This window comes from Nipponia nippon, unplaced genomic scaffold (assembly GCF_047370975.1).
Source record: "Nipponia nippon isolate SJK-2023a ecotype South Korea unplaced genomic scaffold, ASM4737097v1 scaffold_19, whole genome shotgun sequence".
NCBI classification, from domain to species: Eukaryota; Metazoa; Chordata; class Aves; order Pelecaniformes; family Threskiornithidae; genus Nipponia; species Nipponia nippon.
The window spans coordinates 7,168,953-7,190,156 of NW_028262335.1; the positions used below are offsets into that span (position 1 = coordinate 7,168,953).

Sequence of the window (21,204 nt, forward strand, 5' to 3'; positions counted from 1 at the left end):
TCCTGAATCATGTTTTCCCTTCCTGTTTTGTCTCTAAGTATTCACCTGTTGTGAGACAACAGGTTAGTTATTCAGAAAGCATTTCAGTAACCAGGTCAGCAACGTAATGTTTATAAGTCTATTACTGAACAACTCTTAATCATAGGAAAATAGGACTTGGTGATACCTCGAGGTCACACATTGCTCTGCCCCAAGGCAAGATCAGTTTTATCCACGTCATGTCTAGCAGACATCTACCAAAACTGTTCTGAAGGGTCACTAATGGTAGAAACACTACAGCGGCCTAAGGCTATATATTTCAGTGTTACTCATAATTACTACATTAATAAGCTTTTTCTAGTGCAAAACTTCCTTGATACATTCTGAACTCCCCTTACTTTTTGCTCTATTCACCAGGGACATGGAAAAAAAAAAATCTGTTAATTCCAGCAGCCTTTTACACAGAAACTTATGTTTCTTCTCAGTCTTTTCTTTAGATTGAAACACTTCTATTGTTTAAACAGTCCTTACACAGCCTGATCTCTAAATCTCTGATATTTTCATTGCTGTCTTCTGGGCATTTTCCAATTTATCCATGTTTTCTTGCAGAACAGCACCTGAAACTGCAACCATTACGCTGTCTGAGGAGCTACCGCTACATCAGAAAAAAAAATTACTTTACAAGGCTTGCACAGATAATTCCATTTGTACAACCTAGTACGATGTTAGCCCTTACTGCAGTGGCATGACATTTTTGGCTCATATTGAGCTGGGGATCTGTTTTAATTCTGTGATCCTTCTCTGAAGCACTGCTGCTTATCTTTGTCTTCCCCTGTGTGTATTTTTGCATTTTGTTATTTCTCCTAAGCAAGGCAGTACTTTTTCCTACCGATTGTCACCTATGTTTTCTGGACTATTTCTCTAATTGTCCTAATCATTACAGATTTTGGTGTCCTCCAACATATTTGTAGTCCCATTCAATCTCCCATTATCTACTCAAAGCAGAGTAAATGATAAAGGTTTTCCTCACATCTTTTGCAAGTTTAATTTTAAAGCAACGGATTTTTTAAAACATTTATTTGCTAAAAGACTTAAAATATGAAAGTATTTGAAATACATGAGAAATTCTGAAGTCAATAGTTCCCTTTTCAAAGGCTTGGAGCAACACTTTTTAGGCAGTTTGACTTGTCACGTAGAACTTTCTTGGGTAGAAAAATTGTGGCAGTTACAATGCTGTGTACAACGCGTACACTTTGGCAGAGTAAATGCAATGCTCTCAGCCTATTAACGTGGTGGCAGCTGCTTCCCCTTACACTGAGCCTGTGTGTGTGAATGCACGCGGAACACTACAATCATATACGCAACCCTGCACACGTTTGCTCGGTGCCAGTTCTCATTCTTCACTTGTTCTGGAGTTTCCCTGTGGCTTCTAGGATTGGAATTCCTACAGTCTGCCATCACCTCTCAGGGCTTGTCAGATATTTCACAGGCTCAAGCAATGGCATCTACTGTTCTTTGTGATGTGGGACTCCGTCACTTCAGGGCAGAAGCAGGTGTCTCTCTGCCCCCAGGGCAGGGGCACCCAGACAAGTCTGTGACACAGGTGGTGGCAGAAGGTGCAATTGCTGCTGCTCCCATCGCACGGCTACACCCTGCTCCAGCACCTGCAGAAGCGGGCAGGGAGCACTAAAGCCTGGAAACCAGGAAACAGCTGCTGTCAAAATTGCAGCAGTGCCCTCTAGTGTTTATGAGATGGTGCAAAGACCTTAATTGAACTTTTTAATTAAGCTCAAAAGGTTCACAGGTTCAAGCACAAAAGGTGAACTTTTTAACGAAGCTCAGTAACGCTGCTTACGCCACCTCTGTGACAGCAGACCGGCCATCAGCCAGATGCAACTCATTTTTCTGTCTTTCCCAGACAGTTCCCTGCAAGTAATTTTCAAGTCAGCCCAGTTTGTAACACGCAAAAGGTTGGCTTTGCTATTCCTTTACATGTTGGCTGTAAAGATTGAGAGTACAGAAGAAACAGTGTCTCCTCATCATACTTCATGTCTATAAATGAATGGAGAAGATTCAGGAAAACAGCATGTTTTGCCATGGCATCTAAGAGAGGCAGAAGGATGCAGTAAGGCTTTGTATTGTAGGTTTTACAAAAACGTGTTGTCTTTAACAGTATTCCCCAACAATAGCAGCTGTATATCCCCAAACCACTACGAAATGCAAGACTCCCTGGAAACATGCAGTGGGGCATATTTCCTGATATAAATCATGTATTGGAAAAACTATGCTGGCCTGAGTGTTTGCTTACCGTCTTTCACCAAAGTGGCATCTTACCATGCACTTCAACCTGCTACACACACCATAAAATCACTAGCAACCAGTAAATTCCCAGTAGGTTTTGTATAATTGCTGGCACTCCTATTTTGGAGTAAAAATCTGTCCCACAGTTTAAGACTTTGTTCATAGGGTTTTGTTATGTATTTTATTTCTCTACTCAGAATATAATCATATGACCCACTGAAGTAATGTAATAAAAAATACAGATGATCTTTGACAACATGAAGACCCTTAGCAACATACTAAACTTAAATGCAAGTCTGTTTACCTTTTTGTGTGTTAGCAGTTTGTCATGTTTGCAATGTTTTTGTGGGATCCTCTTGGAAGCTGTCAGCCTCTCTGATCCTTGGAATTGGTGGGAAGAGCCTGTTGTGGAAAAAGAGGGTCCACCTCTCTCCAGGAAGGTATGGGTCTACGTAAATCAGACCCTAACAGGAAAAATAAGAGGAAAAAAGCTGACGAGGACAGGGGATCAAGGTTAGAATGATAAAGAGCAATGCAGGAGGTTCAGACAACATTAACGAGTCCATGAAAGGCTTATAAAATTAACAGCTGGTCTCTAGAGAAGCTTTGCCCTACTGGCTGAGCCGACCAGTGAATGGAAGAAGCCCCAAATTTCAGAGGACTTCACCCTGTTGAGCTTTCTTCTCTCAGATTGACAGATCTGAAGGACAGGGTTTGAGGAGAACACATCATACCCCCTTTGGAACAACATTCTTATAATCTGTAAAGTGGAGAGGAGAAAAAAGTTAGGCTTTCTCCAGGGACGAACCACAATAACAAACACAAAAAAATCCCAGATGCCTTATGCTGCATGCTCTTTAGTGCTGTCTTAGATGCATTTCCAAGGTGTTCACCACAACAGGGCTAGGGCACATAAAATATTTCCTACTCCTGAGCTTACCTCATTGTGAAGATTTATCTTCACGTATCATTAAAAGGTACGATGAGTGTTCTCACAGAGCTAATGCAACAAGGAAGACCACGTTGTGGTATTTAGAATCATCCAGAGCTGGTGTGGCTGGCTGCGCTGCTGTAGTTGGGGCACAACAAGTGAATGGCAGTTGCCATTCCTATCTTCTGGTACCTCATTTGCCCTTGGGCCACACCTTGACATTGAGGAAAACCCTTACTCGTGCAAAGCATTATGGATCACTCTGGGACAAGTTCCCAGGCTAAACTGGGCATCAACACCAGGTGGCAGTAGAAGCTGCAGCTTCAGAAGCCAGCAAACCCATCAGATTCAATGCAAAGTCAAATTTTGTTCCATTGTACAGCACCCCAGATGCAGCGGAATTAGCGTGCTTTTCATGCTCGTCATGGGAAGATACCTTGCAAAAGATCATATGGAGGCAAATACATGAGTTATATCAATCTGCAAGATCGTGCCCCACTATATTCTGTGTGTGCGGAGAAGTGTGTCGGTAAATGGATCTCTACGGGAATACCTTACCTCACCAAGCAACTTGCAGAATTGAGAGCCTCATATTACTCATATCCAAACTGCTATTTTCTCCACATTTTAAACACATTCTCCTAACATGATCAACTACATGCTGTTAAATCACAAGAGCATAATCTTTTTTGTAGATAAGAGTTAAAGTTTTAGCTCTATTTTAATACATGTCCATAAAATTAAGAAATACCCTCCACTAATCTTCACCTATAGCAAGACAGCATGTATAAATGCTCCCTACTTTGGCAATTACATCAGCAGTGTGAAGCTGCAGGGAGATCAAGATTTAATTGTACTGGGTTCTGCCTACAAAGTAATAGGAATCAAAATCCATAGCTAAAAAGCTTCTGGTGAACTTTAGGGTCTTGTTCCCTTACATCTCTTATATGTGTTTCCTCTCATAAAATACATCAGGAAATTCATGCACATTCTGTCAAACATCACATTGAAACCAGAATTGCAAATCTCAAGTGACTAGAAATCAAACTACTTAGATATAATTAACATGATAATTAATTATTCAGTTATGACTACAAGGTCAGGAGTCAGACCCCAAATGTCATACAAGCCTAGGAAAAGCAGTATTTGATGCTCACATATGGCATAATCTTCAATTCCCAGCAGCTGAAGAGTCTGTACATGACCACTCATGCAAGCAAAGCTCCTAAATAATGCACGGCACTACTATGAATTAGTTCTTAATGCACATGCTTCCCGTCAGGATCATGAGGCTTTTGATTTCAGTCAGTAATAGTGCAGGTAGCCGTTCTGAAAAGGGTAGGACGCAAATTAGAATTGCTTGCAGACTGTTTCCCCAGCGGATCCTAAATAGCAGTGGACTAATAATGCAAGTTGCTGGCTTTGTGACATGGAAAAGCAGGGGGAGAGAGGGGGAAGGAAAGATCCAAGTAACTTTCAGATGTGATGCAGCTGCCCAGTTGTGTTACTTTTCAAAGAGCCCAGACAATTATTTTACGGTCTGGTCTTCCTCCACAGAGCTGAATTTCCATACTGCAAAGCATTAAAGCCTCTCAAACAATACCAAGAAAAAAAGAGGGCTATCATCTGAGTAGGACAAATAGGCTCCTAAATCCCCTTGATATAACTACAGAGGATGTCCTGTGAAGAACTCAGTCAAACACAACTCCTAAGATTATCTCTCTCTACTAGAATAAACTGTAAAATTAAGAATATTTGTGCTTTATCTGGCTTACACCCAAATATATTACAGTTGACATTTCCTCCAACAATATGAGAATGTCATGCTAATCCCACCCTGATCCTGTTGCCATCATCTCTCGCTGCTCACTGGAGTGATTCTGCATGGCGGAAAATGATGGCAACTGCCAAGATTCATCAGCCTGAGCAAGCGGATGTCAGGCAGGAAGAGCGAACGCAAAGGAATACTCTTCTCGCCGAATACAGAACCGCAGGTCAGGGAGCCAGCCTGTGTTCCAACTCGGCCATTACATGACAAGGGTAAATCCCAAGCATCTCCATGCCACAGGCTCCCTGTATACAAAATGGAGGAAACTCCTTCCTCACGGGAGCGTGATGAAATCTGCTGGGAGGATTTTTGCCTTTTTAGCTGGAGAGACATTGGCAGGCATTGCATTATTAAGTTGACAAAGTAGTTCAAAAAGGCACATGCAGGTTTGGCAAGGGATTTCTTGCTTGATTTCTTTAAAAAAAAAAAAAGTTGAAAATGGTTCAGATAAAGAGGTTTCTTTGCAAACATCATGCTACTGCAATATAGCTGCAAAAGAAAGCTAAACTGCCTGCTATTGCTAGCACTGCTGCTTACCATTCAAAATGTAAACAATAAAGCATTAGAAGTAGCATATTAATCAGTTAAACTATTCAGAACCAACAGGAGGACAGAAAGGTTTTTAAGTTCTTAGCAGTTGCATTGCTAACCTTAACTGCACGTTTTCCATCCAGCGTGCACCACAAATTTTATTTGATGTGCAAAGAACTGACAGAATAATTTGGAATCTAAGGGCAAGGAGGATACAGCTGCCACACCGTAAAACAGGCCCAACAGTTTTAATTTATGTTTTCAGTAAAGAAAGAGAAGCTTGCCCTGTTAATTTAAACTCTACAACTTGGTGAGGAACTTTTACTTCTACCAGGATCAGAGCTGAGGTCAGAAGACGGCCTGGCTCCCGTCTGGTATTTCTGGTTAAGTTACTCTTTGCGGATAGAACTGTGACAAGCTTCAAAGAACAAGAATGATCCTTTTGCTTATGAAAGTTTAACCTTCAATTCTGATAAGCTATTCCTTGAAGTCTATCTGTAATTGCTCCATTTCCTGTCACCATGTCCGATGTTATCACTTGATTGAAATAAGCCATGGGAGGAGGAAGAGAGAACTGCTCAAGAGAATAATTTTTTTAATTCCAACATCACTTTTTAGAACTGCCACTGACACCAGCCTGGCCGATGCATCTCACTCGTTTTCCTCCACACTGAGTGTTCTTAGCCATTTGGCCTTCCTTTATAATTCAGTACACCTCATACCCTGGGCAATTCTTTCGCATTACTTGACAGCAAGAACCTGGGACAAGATTTGACAAGCTTTTCAGAATGCAGCAAGTTAAACACACATCTGATGCAAGTAGCAGATGAAATATAGAATTGTTCGATTAAGTGATGCAGTCATCCTTGGAAAAGCTCCCAGACCTCTCATGAGTGCAAACTGGTGTCCATCATTCCCAGAGCGGTCACTTCTTGAATACTTACTGTTCATTCAAGAGCTCAGATCCCACCAGGTAAAGAACAGCAGCTGTTTAACAGTTAAACAGCTCCTAAGCGCTACAAGAAAAGTTGGAGGGGCCTGGAGGGGCCAGAGGGATGGTGGGACTGGTGCTCCTAAGGGGGGCTAATGTCTCACCTTACGACTCCTCCCTTCACCTATTTTTTGTTGCTTTCACAAAGAAGAAACCAGGGTGAAAGGAATTGTTAAATGCTTAAACGCAAGAAAAATACAAATCAGTATAAGGTTGAATTTTCATTGAGTCAAGGAGGTGGATGGCTTTCAGCTCTAGGAAATACCATCAACTTGTCATTTTCATTTTACTACCGCCAGAAGGTGGGACGAACTTTGTCTTCCCAAGCCCTTCTGAAGAAGATACGGTGAGGTGGAAGATACTATTCGAAGAGGTTTTTATTCCCAGGCTTTCTTTACTTGATGATGCAAGTGAGTGCATTCATGATTTATGGTCTCAAGCTATAAATTATACTTAAAACAAAATAAACTAAGCACGCAAACTATATCCTGCCTCTCCTGTTGCAGCTGAAGAAGTAGAGGTAATATGTCTCGACCTAGGTGATGGAAATGAAATATTTAAATATATTCACAAGATCCAGACCTTCATGGAGAAGGGTCCACAGGCAAGAGTTTATCGGTAAATGCAGGCATAGAACTATTAATGTCATAGGAGCAGAGATGTTTATATCAATATGTAAGACTTTTCTTGTTTGTGACTGGTAAAATTTTTGGTTGCTCTGGTGGTTAGAACCCCTTAGAAACACTTCTGGTAGTTTTCAGTACATATATGCACCTACAGGCTAAGGGAGGTGTAACAACGTGCATGTTTCTCTATATTACCCACAAAGTATAGCCCATGTCATAGGTGGTACAGATGCTGATGACCCCTACTTTTCTGAAACAGAATTGTTTAGAAACTCTGACAGCTTCTTGTGTTATTGGATTTAAATACAGTCAGTGCCACTAAGCATAGAATTAAATAAAGATATTCCCCTATTTAATTGCAGAAGAGGGACTCCTGTGGTTGGTTCTGAAAATACAAGAAGGTCCCAAGTTATCTGGTTTCTAATGTACTGAAGGACAACTGAGACAGCAACTTTAGCGAAGACTCCAATTCAACAGCCAGACTTCAAGGTAAGTAACCGTATCATCAAATGGGTTAGAAATGTAGAAGCTCAGTAATATTTCTGATTTCATATCATGGATTTGTAAAACTTGTGTAGGTCTGCAGGCCATCTTACAGCAAAGCACGCATGCTGATTCACAGGAAAAAAAAAGATACAAGAAAGCATATTCCAAACATTTTTGTTTGGTGTAGGGAAAAGGCTGAAATAACCTTCTGTGAAGTGAACTGTAAACTGTACCTAGACCACTTCATCTGCTATTCAATGTCCTCTGGGTACGAACATGGTATTGCGAGCACCTTCAGTGCACGAGAGAACAGTGAAAAAAAAAAAACCAACCCAACTTGCAGTTATAAACCTTGAGTAATTTAAAGTGTCAGATGTTGTCTACCACTCACTCTAAATCTTGTCTTGTTCTTCCCATTGGATTAAGCACCAGCTTCAAGGAGCCAAGGATCAAATGTGATTATTCCCATTGGACATTGTTTCAGTTTAGTTTATAATATCACAAAGTAAATCACTAAAAAAAGATAAGGAACTATGGTGAAAAATCAATGAAAGTTTAGATAAATATATGCAGTTACATATTATTACAGTATGACTCACTCTGTCAAGCACCAGCCAGTGTAGAAAAGGATCTGCTGCTGCCTACTTGCTCTTCAGTCGGCATGAATCCTTATTTTGCAAGAGACAAAAACTAAACATTAGAATGCTATAGATCTTAAAATATGTTTGCTTTTGTAAACAAGGACTTGGAATTTATGTGATGGTTCTATCAGATACAAGAATAGTATATATCATAGCGATACTCATTTCCACTGCAGAAAGGTGCTTCACTACGCTGCTAGATAGAAGCAGACATCAGAGTCTGATCTTCGCATGAATACCTTGTCAATCAAGATATCTTCATCAGAAACTCCAGATCCCAATTCCTACTTAAAGCAGAGGAGGAAAGCTGAAAAGAGCAAGCACTTGAGATTAGAGCTGTGACAGGGTGTGTCAAAAATGTTGAGAGGGAGTTCAGAAATATCGGGGGTGGGGGGAGCAGAGAGAAGTACAGGGAATTACTGAGGCACTTCATGATCTCCATCCATTATTTTCTAAATAAGAGTTGGATTTAAAAGTTGTCCAAGAGGCCCTGCTCCAGTTGACACTGGCTGATTTTAACCTCTCCACCTCTGCCATCTAAAGTTTTTACATAAAAAGTTAGAAAAGAAAGACCCTATATAAAAGTTAGGAAAAGCTTGTTTTGTTTCTAAGTCTTTATGGAAAAATCAGAACATCTTCAGTGGATTCTTGAAGATATAGGAAGGAGGGGTTACATGTGCTAGGAACACATATTGCAGCCAAATTGAGCACGGGCTTCTTTGTCATATATGCTTTCTCTATGCTGACCACCCGTCTTCATTATGTTTCATACCACCAGATGGAGCTGCACCGTCTGTACTTCTATCTACAGTTTTCATGAGAACTCAGCATTTTACCATCTTGAATAGTTCATCCTTTTTAACAGACTTTTTCCTCCCTTATCTATTTTGCCATTGAAAAATTTGTTACATCAAATAAACTTTTCATTTTCCATTTCCAGCTCCACAGATGATTACCTCTCAGGGTCAATCACATCTCACTGCACTAATCTAGAGCAAATGGCTTATGAATAATTAAAGAAGGAAAAGAAAATTCTCTTTGTTCTATTTTATGACAAAATTGACTTGGTTTAAGCTTGGAATTACTTGAATGAGTATTTTGTGGGGCCTGTGTTTCTAAAGGGTGAGTTTTTAGAAGCCAGATCTCTAAGCAATGAGAAGTTCATCCAGCTTTTATTCACATTTCTATGGCTTCTGTTTTCCCCGTGTACGTGACGTACTGGGTAATTTCACAAATACAGTCTGTGGAACTATCCCGTACACACTTTCAAAAATACTCCCTGGAGACTTTTTATTATGAACATTTGAAGAAAAAGCTGAGTAGTTTCAGAATGATTCAACTTTGCCTTCCTTTAATTGAACATACTTTGAATGGGCCCAGATCATCAGGGGGGAAGTGCTCTGGAATACCAGCTCCTGAGCTGGGACCCCACAATTTGTCAATATTTGACAAGAGTTTAGGAATCGCCGTGGGAAGTGTGAGCTCAAGCTTTCCTGCCTCCACTGAATTGATTTAACGCATAGAGTAAGCGCTACATGAGGAAGCTTCTCCCTAGTCTACATTTCAACACTCTTAAATATGAGCAGGTTACAAACTGAGCAGGCAGCAAAATACAGACCCAAAACATGAGGCCCTGTGGCCAGAAGGCCAGAAATGTGCCGGTCACGCACCGTCTCCCGTCAGGAAACGGGAACCGCAGACTGTCCCAACAGCGCTTCCTGTAGAGGCGGTTTAGCGCCAGCGGCAAAGCCTGGAACAACGTCCAGCCACACCAGAATCAAGGCCTTCCTTTTCCCAGTCCAAGTGACTGATAGAGCAGGCCCATGGATTTTGATTTACCGGCGGATCAGGTTTCACAAGAACAGTAAAAGAAAAAGACAGCATCCAGTAATATTTAAGAAAAGACTGGAAGGAGAGAGAGCAGGAGTTTTTTAACTCATCAGGTACACTGGACCAAAGTAATAATATTTAAATCGGCAAATAACACTGCCAGAAAAAAGCACATCTGACAGGATGCCAGCAGCTGCCATTCAGGACACAAAAGGTCTGCTCCCATCACCGAGCATACAGGGAATTTTCATGTGACAGGGCTACTGGGAGCAGGGGTGACAAGGGAACAGGCTAAGCATCCCTGCTCTAGAACAAGGGAACAAAAATCTATTGTTTCTTCTTTCCAAACTTTCTCCAAGCTCCTCTTCCTCCCTTTCTCGTACAACCCTAAACCAGAAAAACCTCAACTTCTCACATACTTTAGGAGAATTGACACGTTGGAATGTAATATAGATAGCAAGTGACCAATCCAACTCGGATCCATTGTGTAGCCTGATGTTTAAAGCAGAAGCAGACTTTCTAAAGATTATCTGAAGAAAACCAGAGCATCACTATGCCCAAATAGCCAACTGCTGTTAGAACTTGCTCAATAGTCGGTTCTTTTATTCTTTCCCCTCAAATCTGAATTCATGGTTACACCTACACTAAAAACAGCGTTAATCATAATACCACACAGGATCCCGATTTGTTTCAGACCAAGTTACACAGAACTCGGCGAGGGTGACAGGTTCTCTTATTCTTTATTTACTCTGCCACTTCCCAGAAACCAGATCATTCTATTTTTAGCTCTTATAGGGCAGGATTCAATCGGTAATTTTAAGTATGTTTCACAGCTGATTTAAAACATACACTCCAGGGCACTTAATGGCCAAAACTTAGAATGCCCAACTCAGATCTTTTATTCTACTAGCAGTAGAACCTCAGATCTTTTAAAATACATTTAATTCACGAAGAAATTAAAGGCATGAGGGACACAGAAAGCGTTACGATTAAAAGTCTTAACCCCAGGTACTGAGATAGAGAAATCCGTTCTCTCTTCCTTCGCTTGACTCCTTCCACCCAGCTCCATGAGAAGATTCCAATCCCATGGAATTCCATCCTATTACCATGACACGCTTTCCAAGCCAGGACCAAACAACTGTAACTCCTTTTCCCACCTCCAAACCCAGTCATTATCCAAATACCTCAGATCCATCGGTCTTGTCCACCTTCATCATCTAACATGCTTCATAAACACGTAAAGTTTTACTCCATCCTCCTTTGCAAAGACACCACTCCTCATCCCTTCATATATCTAATACACTCAGGAGCTCACGAGTAAGAAACTGCAAGCGCTGCCACTAAGACCAAGCAGAGACAAACTGTTTTCACATATTATTGTTCTCAGTTTATGAAACCTTGCTCTAGAAATTTGCCAGCAGCTAAGTGAAGCTGCTCTTTTGGAACCACATCCCAGAATTATCTTTAACTCAGAACGTTTTCAAAGCCTACAGGAGGAGCTACGATGTTACTATGACTGCTATAGGTAAGATTACTTAAGCCATTTTGATTTGGGTACTGATCCAAGCCCACCCTAAAATTAAAGGCATTCAAAACTCAAAGACTTGGACCAAAGTCAAAGACACAAGAGTTCAGTGCTTCTCACTTTGTATACCCATTTTTCTTCAGATACAGCTCTCTGAATAACTAAGCATACAAAGACAGACAGATATTTAAATAATATAGTTTAAAGCTTCATATTTAACAGAAGCACTGTCTCTAATAAGAGGCATTTGCAACTGTTTGCGTTTCAAATAAATTGCACTACACATTAGCCTCTTGATACAAGAAGTTACTATCTTGGCAGGTATTTTATTGCCAGCAAAGGCATTATCAGCGCAGGCGGGAAGCAGTAATTTAACATATGGATAGAGATTAAGGAAAGTAAGACAGATCATGTCTGCATTGATTTTATTATAGACTAGACAAAGTCACATATGAAACGTCCGTTGGAATAGAAATATACCACGTGAGTGGAAAAAACAGCTATACCATTTGGAATTGGAAAAGACTAAATTTGAATTCCCAAATTTAAGCATTTCCAGCCATGAGCTACTTACCAGTATTCTGCAATCCAAAAACCCAAAGCTCACAGTTAATGGCTGCTAGTTAAGTAACGCCACCATCATATTTTCCATACTCACAGCTTTTAAAAACTTCTCCACTGAGGCCGAGAATTTCCATGTTTGGTATGAAACCAAGCCATGGCACTGGAATTTCTCTTGGTTGATGTGAAATGAGGGAAAATCCACTTTTGTTTAGGTCAGAACAAGAGAAGAGACTTTACCCACTAAAAATACAAACCAAAACCCTCAAGTGGATCAATACCAAGTTGTTAAACGAATTGACTTTCAACACCTCTCGTTTCAGGAATTTGCTTCTGTGGGTATAAAATCCATTTATTCTTTTCTAGATATAATTCTGCCTTGTGGAGACTTTGTTCTTACTGAGCATTAAAATGACAACTACTTACCCTTCTCAATACCTACAGTAAGGACAGCTAACAGTGACAACAGAGCTTATTTGGCCAGATCCTCAAATGGCAATAACACAAGATGTTCCACTCAATTCTTTTCCTATTAAAGGACACAAAAGTTTTAAAAGAAGTTACTAAACATTTTGCTCTGATTTCCTACTTCAGGTGTTACACTCATATTCCACAAACCATTTTTGTGGTGCACCCCACATGAATCACACTAGCTACTTTCATTTGGAGTTTGAGCTAAGAGAGCTACCAGCAGTTTTTGATTAAGCTCTCGAGTAGCTGTAGCAATCAACCCAAGAAACGTCCATCTTAAATAGTTAAGAACAGAGGAAGCGAAATGCGTGCAGCCATTAAGCTCCACATACTTGCCATTCAGTGTTAGCACATATTGCACATTTACACATACGTTTTCAGATACTGCTGACGACACTTTCCAATAACAAAAATCGTGAGGGTTTTAGTTCATCTTGCAACTCTCTTTCTAGCTTTGAAATGAAACCCATATCCCTTCACATGAATACACACTTTCTAACACACTGCATAATCTGCCCAATTAACCATTAAAAATTCAAGCTGTTTTAAAATACTGAACAATTTGTTTTGGGGCAGCATACACTTCTCTCATATGTTTATTTCATAACTCAAATCCTGCCAGAAGCAGTTTTGTGGGTTGAACAATAAGCTGCAAAACAGATCAGTCAAAACTCATGTCAAACTGCTTTATTACATCTTAAATAACATTACATTTTAATATAGTATCTATCTTGCATCCAGCTTTCTTGAAGTACACTGACTTTAAAATTAAATACAAAAGGTGAAGAGGGATACAGGGCGTGGAGAAAGCTCTACAGAGTAGTTTCATGAAAGAGAGTAAGAGGGAATTCATCTTTTATGCCAAATCCAGGCCTAACGCACAATTACAGCACATTTTTGTACAGAATGTTGCAGAAAAAACAAAATGGAGAAAAGCTACTACTGCTGCTAGGAAGGAGCATTTCTGGATACAGTGAGAAGATAGGAAAGTTTAACAGAACAATCTGCTGTCCAAACACTGCTGCTTTTAACATTTTATTTGAAAAGAAAGCCAGGAAAACCTGCTCATTACAAAAATGACTCTGATCAGATGCAAAGGACTCATCCTACAAGAGGAACTGGCTGTGAGGAACTGATTTATAAAGAAGATGGTCTAGGTTCCCTCCTCCCACACCCCAGAATCTTTGACAGCGATTGTTTGAACAGGCTGTATCTTTAAAAAAAAAAAGTGACTTATCACGCTACTCCAAAACGTGCATAGCTTTGTACTTGAGTTCTTCATAGATTTATGCACAGAGTAGCAACAATAAATGAATACAGCGACAATGGTTACAGTTTTTAAACAGGTTATTTCTTCAAAGAAAAAACATCTAAGGACTTAGTCCAATATGCACTTTTTAGCATTTCTACAGCATGCGATTCTAAGAGTAAACCCACCCAATATGGCAAACAATCAAAAAAGGTTTTTTTTTTGTTTAACTTAGAAAGTTCAAGATCATTATTTTCAAAACATTGATTTGTACATCATTTCATACACAAAGAATTGACTCAATACCCAAGTGTAGGATAGGTCTCTTTTGAAAACAGAGATTCCTGGTTGTTGAGACTTATAGGATAGTGTTAGGATATATAAACTGCCCTTTCAAGTGGACAAAACCAAAACAGATTAAAAAAATCAGTGTGGTGAAAAAAAGGGGGGGGGGGGGGGCAGGAGGGACCAAGGATTGCATTTGTTATCCATAAAAGGTGAAAGGATTCTTTAAACAAGCATTCATTACCTTTTACAGCATGTGCTTGGTTACCTTACTGCTTAACATTATCCTATATATGCCAAGTTTTGTGCAACAATTATCTGTGATACTAGAAAATAAAATAAAAAAAATTAGGGACTAAATTTACAGCGTTAACAACCCCCAGATGCTCTGGGCTAGGACTCCCTTGTTTTGCTCAATTAAATACATAAAGAAATGTATTTAAAAAGGAAACTTGAAAAAAATCCTGCTACAAACATGACTTTAAAATTTGCAAGTGTGTGAGATAAAGTCCTTAACTTTGACTTGGAAACTACAGTGAAAGCTAACTGTTTCACAATTATGCTCAAGTTTATTTTCTGGTCATGCTTTTATGATAGTGTTTCATTTTTAAACTCTCAAGACAAAAAAAATGGTCCCAAAAGGAATGCACAATTTCATTTTGCTTACAACACAGAAATTCTTCTTGGAAAGGTAATTGTGCTCTTCATTTCAGCAACAGGAGACGGAAAAGATCTTGCCCTTTGAAGTTGGGGAGGATGGGGGTCCAAGTTAGTATGGTTGGATTGGATATGCTATCATTTTTAATTTTCAACCGTTGGAAACTTCTTCCAGTCATGGAGTCCGCCGCTCTTCTGACACACAGAAAGATTTATTAAGAGTTGCACTTTGATAAACCATAATCAAGTTTCAAGCTTTGCTCTCGCTACCCACTGAACGCATTTAGCCATTATCTCACCATTTTCAAGAACGCCATTTATTTACCAACCAGATTCAAAAGACTGTACAGTCATCCCTACCAGGAAAATAAAATATGCCCAAAATAGTTCATCACAAAAATGTCATTGCATACATTAAACAAATAGCCTTCTAATAAAACCAAGCTGATGTTTGGTTTTTTTTTTCCCCCTCAGTGACTTTCCTAATCTGAACTATAAGCTTGCAGCATCAGTAAAACAGCACTGCTTGGACCTGGAAAAAAGCATTCTGAATACCAAACAAGGACAGCCTTAATTAATTGGGTACCTACCTGCTTCAGTTCCAGATCTTGAGGAAGCTGTCCCATGATCCTGTTGCCACTGCCATACCATCATCAGTCACGCCTAAGCAACTGACACGGTTATCGTGACCAGCAAGGACACCTGTAAATAAGAACATGTAACAAACATGTTCCATTACTTTGATGATTTCATATTTCAGTTCAAGTAACACCGAGGCATGCATGTTTGGATTAGTCAACTTATACATTCAAAAATCCTGAACAAACATCGTTGGAATTTTTAAATGCTTTTGGTTTTATAAGCACAAACTTAGATATAACTGGGTGGGCTTGCAAGGGGGTAATTCACTAAATGCATCACTCCAAAATTTTCCTTGTATGTTCCCCGCATTATGACCTTTACTGGTTTCTCATGAGTTGTGAAATCACAGCCCTGAAAATTCTGCTGACAATGTCATAGCAATAAATATATTATAACCACACGTTGCATAGCTCTTAGTATTTCCTCTCCGTAGTGGTAAAGATCAGTTAGATTTTACAAAAAACTTTTTCACGTGTAAAATCAGAAGTTAAGCTGAATATGTTGTGAACACTAAAGCATTCTTCATCTAATTTTATCTTACTATGTTTACAAGCACTTACAAGACAAACTCCTACATACAATCTATTTGTCAATATGTAGATCTGCTACAATTTAATTATAGTACCATTAAAAAATTGAGACACTAAACAGAAAAATTAAGGGAGCAAACATTTTCCTCTATTCTCTTTAATTTAACACTTTCAAGGAGGTAAAAAGAAAACCTAATTATGTTCAAGCTCTTTCCAGTCCACAGTACTGAGCTAAGATATTCTTGGTGGACTTAAAATTAATCTTCCTACATCAATTACACTGCTCATAGGGCTCTCCTCATTCATATTTTGGGCTTTTCCTCTCCATTTACTATTCTCCAATACGGAACATGAATTAAGTCAATTTTAGTTCTTACACAAACTAGTATGTTTAAAAATTAATATTTTTAACTGTTAATTCAGTGTAAAAATGACTGCTTCACACACAAGGATTCTTCATGTTTGAAGAAGTAACAGTTCTCGTATACTTTATAAAAGCAGTAACGCTGTGTGAGTAACACCATTAATCTCCAGATCCTATTAAATCCATACAAGTGTCTAAGCCTCAGCACAGAATTGCACAGTTCTGCAGCAGAAGCCAAATCGTAAGTGTTGAAGCGGATGATACAATCTTCAGAAATTCAGTGTGATACAGAAGCCAGCTGCCAGAGTTAACAGAAGTACCTAGGAGTTACCTAGAATTTACTGTGGAAGTAGCATTAATATATCAAAATTCAGTCTACCATCAACATTAGTAAGTGCTGCAATTTGGTAAAACAAAAAGAGAGCTCCAAGAAGTCTTATACAATTTGAACTGAATACATAACCACAAAGGTGTCTAATATAGAATCAGGCATGACAGAAGTGTCAAACCTGCTCAGCAATCTTAAGTCTCAGAACATTTCAATAAGCAGAATACTTGATAAAGGACTTGCTTAAATCAGTTCTAAAAAACTCGGCACGCTTCATGAGCACATCTGTACACCCAGATCAGTATAAAGAATTGTTTCTCATTTCTACAGGTAAGCAAGATCATCACCTCCTTCTATTCTTTTTCTTAATGAAGGTCTTTCAAAGAAAAAATACAGGAAAAAACATATAATTGTTTTTACAGTACTTAAATACAGCCAATTGTAAACTAACCTAGACATTAATCAAGAGAAATATCTCAATTTATCTCCATACAGGCTTATATACACATTTATGGTCTCAATAATCAAAGTACAAGAACCTCAGGTTGCAAATCTCAACACACAGACAAGGCTGATTCATAAAATCAGTATGAAATACTTGTATTTGTCACCATTAACTTGCAAATAGAACCAAATGCTATTTTAAAATATGTGAACCGAGTGTCCACAGTTTCAACTTCTCAGCACTGATAAGAACTATCATGAATTTTGGAAGAAACAAAGAATAAAACCTGAGTGGTAAAACAAAGTTGCTAGAGACAGAAATTAACAAACCCAATGGAAGCTCTTTTGGTATAGTTCAGGATTATGTGTTTGTTTACATCTTTTCCACCTGCAGTATATCCTCCCCTCAAAGCAATGAGTCAATTTGCACCAAATAATGTACTTGCAACTAATCCTTTCAGTCGCATGTGGAAGAATATTCTGCTTGGCTGGTGTTTTTTGTTTGCTTTTAAAACCCACCTAAGATAGCTTTAAAAGCCTAAACTACTTCATTTGATAATAGAGTAGGTCCTTTTTCTCCTCTCCTGTTCTGATGAGAATAAGAAAACATTTGTGGCCTAATTTATACCTTTTCTCCTTTTTTCTAATAAAAGTTTTCATTTTAAAGAACTGAAGTAAAATTATCTTAAATCTTTGGACCATCAATTTCATATTAATTTCCTCAAAAGATAGTCTCCAGTGTTTGTTGTTTCGCTGGCTGTCTCTACAGCTGCTGCTACAAATATCAGAAAAAATTTCTTTTATATAAATAGCAACATTAATGTTGAATTGCTTTGAACAGTTCATACATAAATAATGCCATAAAGTAAAAAAAAAAAAAAAAAGCCCTCTACCCCCAAAACCTCATTTTTAATGGCAGTCTTCCCGTTCTCAAGCACCCATGGTTCCCTTCTACCCTTTAGAAATATTCCAATTTATTTGTTAACATCATTAAGTTACTTTCATCATTGGCCATGCTAAAACAGGTTATCACAGTTTTAAAGTTGAGACAAGGAATGCTAATAGGTCTGTGCATATGACTCCGCTCACACATTCAGTATGTCACACTGTTTATAATATTTAAAACCAAAAAACGTTTACCTGCTCTATCAGCTTTCAGTGTGTCCCAGACATTGCAGTTGAAGTCATCATAACCAGCTAGGAGGAGACGTCCACTCTTGGAAAATGCTACAGAGGTGATGCCACAGATGATGTTATCGTGTGAATAAACCATAAGTTCCTGATCAGCCCGAAGATCAAAAAGCCTGCACGTAGCATCATCCGAGCCTGTGGCAAATGCATTGCCATTTGGGAAGAACTTTAATGAGGGAGAAGGGGAAGGAAAAAAGACACACGATGTCAGACTCAATTCCTCTGTTTCATTGAACATACCATTTTGTACAGACCAAGTGGAAAAAGAAAGCAGCAAAGAAGAGTATACACCTCTCCACTACTGGGATATGGGCAAAACCAGTGAAGTAATTAAGAGCATGTGAAGAAACACTGTTTTAACAGCCACTGTTTCCATTTACCACAATGGATCTGAAGCTGTACAAATTTCAGGTACTTTCCCCAGCTACAAAAACTATTCATTAAAGAAAATATGCCATAATACTACATCATACAGTACATGCTTAAAAGCTGAGACCAGATAAAAATATAAATTGAAATCCCATGTCCTCTGTTCAAGTTGATACATACGCAGATGGCATTGATGTCCGACTCATGGCCAGTGAAGGTTTGCCGACACATTCCTTCTCTAACATCCCACAGTTTGGCAGAGGCATCACAGGCACCAGAAACAAAACACCGGGCATCAGGAGCAAGAGACAAACTCATGACATCTCCAGTGTGCCCAGTAAATGTAGTTGTCTGCTGACCAGTTTCTATGTCCCAGAGAGCGCTTGAAAGAATAATTAAAAAAGCAAAAATCAGCACATTTGTGCTCCATTAGAAGGTCTAGACAGCAATTCTTGTCTAAACCTCTTCATTTATATCACTGCTAAAAAAATAAAACTCCGTAAAAGTATTAACAAAAAAATCTACTAAGAGTAGAAAAAACAAACATTCTTTGTTGAACTATTTGGCTATGTTACAGAATAATTGTGCGTAGAAGATTTTAAAAGCCATTTTCAATTTTAAAATATTGGGGGGTTTAAATTGAAAAACAGTGCAAAAAACTCATGACTAACACTCACGGCTGCTTACACACAAAGTTCTTGTGACACGCCAATGACTATTGTCCAGTACTACTACCAGATTGATTTAAAGCAGCAGCGGTAAGGCTACAGCAAAAGCCAACTCAGCATTTCTCATTTTAAAAAACTCAGTGGAGGATGTGTAACTTTGTGAATTATGTCTGTCATCTTAAAGCTGCATCACTTTCCCAAGACAGCAAAATCACTACTACAGAGATAATCACCAAGTATAAAAGGATGAAAGAACACTATCATCTCCCTAACAAGAGGTCTAAACATTTAAGAAAGACTAAGGATTTTTAATTCCTGTAATTTCTCAGTAAACCGGACCCATAGTGGCAGAGTTGGACTAGGCAAATAAGAGATGACTGTACTTTGATACTGTACTTTGAAGCTTGGCTGAACTGAAGTGACGTCAAGGACAAACTGTTATCCAGACAGCTGTAGAGTTCCTACAACTCCTGAAGCAGCTGTATTCTCTTATAAAGAGCATAATTTTAACAAATCCTGTTTGTTTTTTTTAAAAAAAGACAACAACACATATTTAGAAACATTTTTGTATAAACCCCAAACATAGATATTCAATAGCTACTCAGAATCAGTGGACTAGTAGATGGGCATTCAAAGAGACTGACGTTGTGTAGGAGAAGTATTTATTAGACAACCTTTGCTATAAGAACTGCTGCTTGGGAGATCTGTAACACTTTTAAGAATTAGATATAATAGAAAAATCTATGAAAAAAGATTGAAGTCTTTTTTCGTTCAGAAGCTAGTATTTACTAAGACATACAACTACATTCTCCTCAAAAAACCCATCTGCTGTCACTGTAGAATATTTTCCAGGAGCTCTTCTGAATAGCAGCATAAACTAAAATCTGTGTTAGACAAAACCAAATGTGACTCTAAGTACTAAATACTGAATACTGAACAACTTTGAGAAAAGTCATTAGTCTAATACAGTTATTTCTGAAAGCCAAATAGTTACAGAAAAAAAAAAAATTCCTATTCCATTTTAACACAGAGAATTGGGTCAGGCTCTTCAGAACATGGGCATACCTAAACAGCTAAAGCTAACAAACTTGAAAGACCTAGCTTTCCATTAGTAGTAAAAACATGACATATGAACAACAATCACATTTAGACTTCTGGATGACTATTAGGTTTACAAAGAATAAAGTTTCCTTCAGTAATAAAGTATAGCTGTGAAAAATCATTACTAAAAATCATGTCAAAATTTTGCTGCTTACCAAGTGGTGTCGCCAGAGCTGGTAACGATTTGATTATCATCCAAGAAACGACAGCATGACAAGTATCCTGAAAACGAAATAAAAAGTTGATGAATAAGACCAGAGATTACTCTTCACATTGCATACTGGCTTGCTCATATGTTGCTTCCTCCTCTCCTGAAGATGAAGCAAGAACTACTACATAAACCTAAAATACAACACAGAATTTTTATATAGGAACTTCCAACGTTTTGGACAAAATGTATTTTGGCTCTTTACAGGCCGTGCCCAATTCAACCACTACACTAGCACAGTGATACACTGGTAACACAGCAAGTCAACCTAAACAAAGATGTCTGTAACACACAAGAAAATAAACTTAAGCAGCTTAACCAAACAGGGTAGACACTTTTGGAAATACCTTACCAATTTTTCTTTTGGTAGAGAGTGGGGAGAGGAGGAGGAGGAAGAGAAAGAAGGAGTAGTGAGGTAAAAGTGTGGAATCCACAGGCCAAGCTGGAGACAAGTATAGGTAACCCTG

At 38.7% G+C, this 21,204-nt stretch overlaps 1 protein-coding gene across 8 annotated transcripts in view; it reads right to left on the reverse strand.

Annotated features, from left to right (window-relative positions):
• Positions 1 to 13,373: 13,373 nt before the first annotated feature.
• Positions 13,374 to 21,204, reverse strand: part of GNB1 (G protein subunit beta 1) — a 44,619-nt gene continuing 36,788 nt past the window's right edge. For 7 of the 8 annotated variants that reach the window (XM_087755575.1, XM_087755572.1, XM_087755574.1 and 4 more), the window contains 5 exons: positions 20,685 to 20,751; positions 18,941 to 19,142; positions 18,341 to 18,557; positions 15,483 to 15,594; positions 13,374 to 15,087 (listed from right to left, as the gene is read on the reverse strand). In XM_087755575.1, coding sequence (XP_087611701.1) covers positions 15,488 to 15,594; positions 18,341 to 18,557; positions 18,941 to 19,142; positions 20,685 to 20,751 — 593 coding nt within the window. In that variant the 3' untranslated portion in view covers positions 13,374 to 15,087; positions 15,483 to 15,487. The remainder of the gene's footprint in view (positions 15,088 to 15,482; positions 15,595 to 18,340; positions 18,558 to 18,940; positions 19,143 to 20,684; positions 20,752 to 21,204) is intronic. The other variant, XM_087755579.1, reaches the window with a different exon arrangement.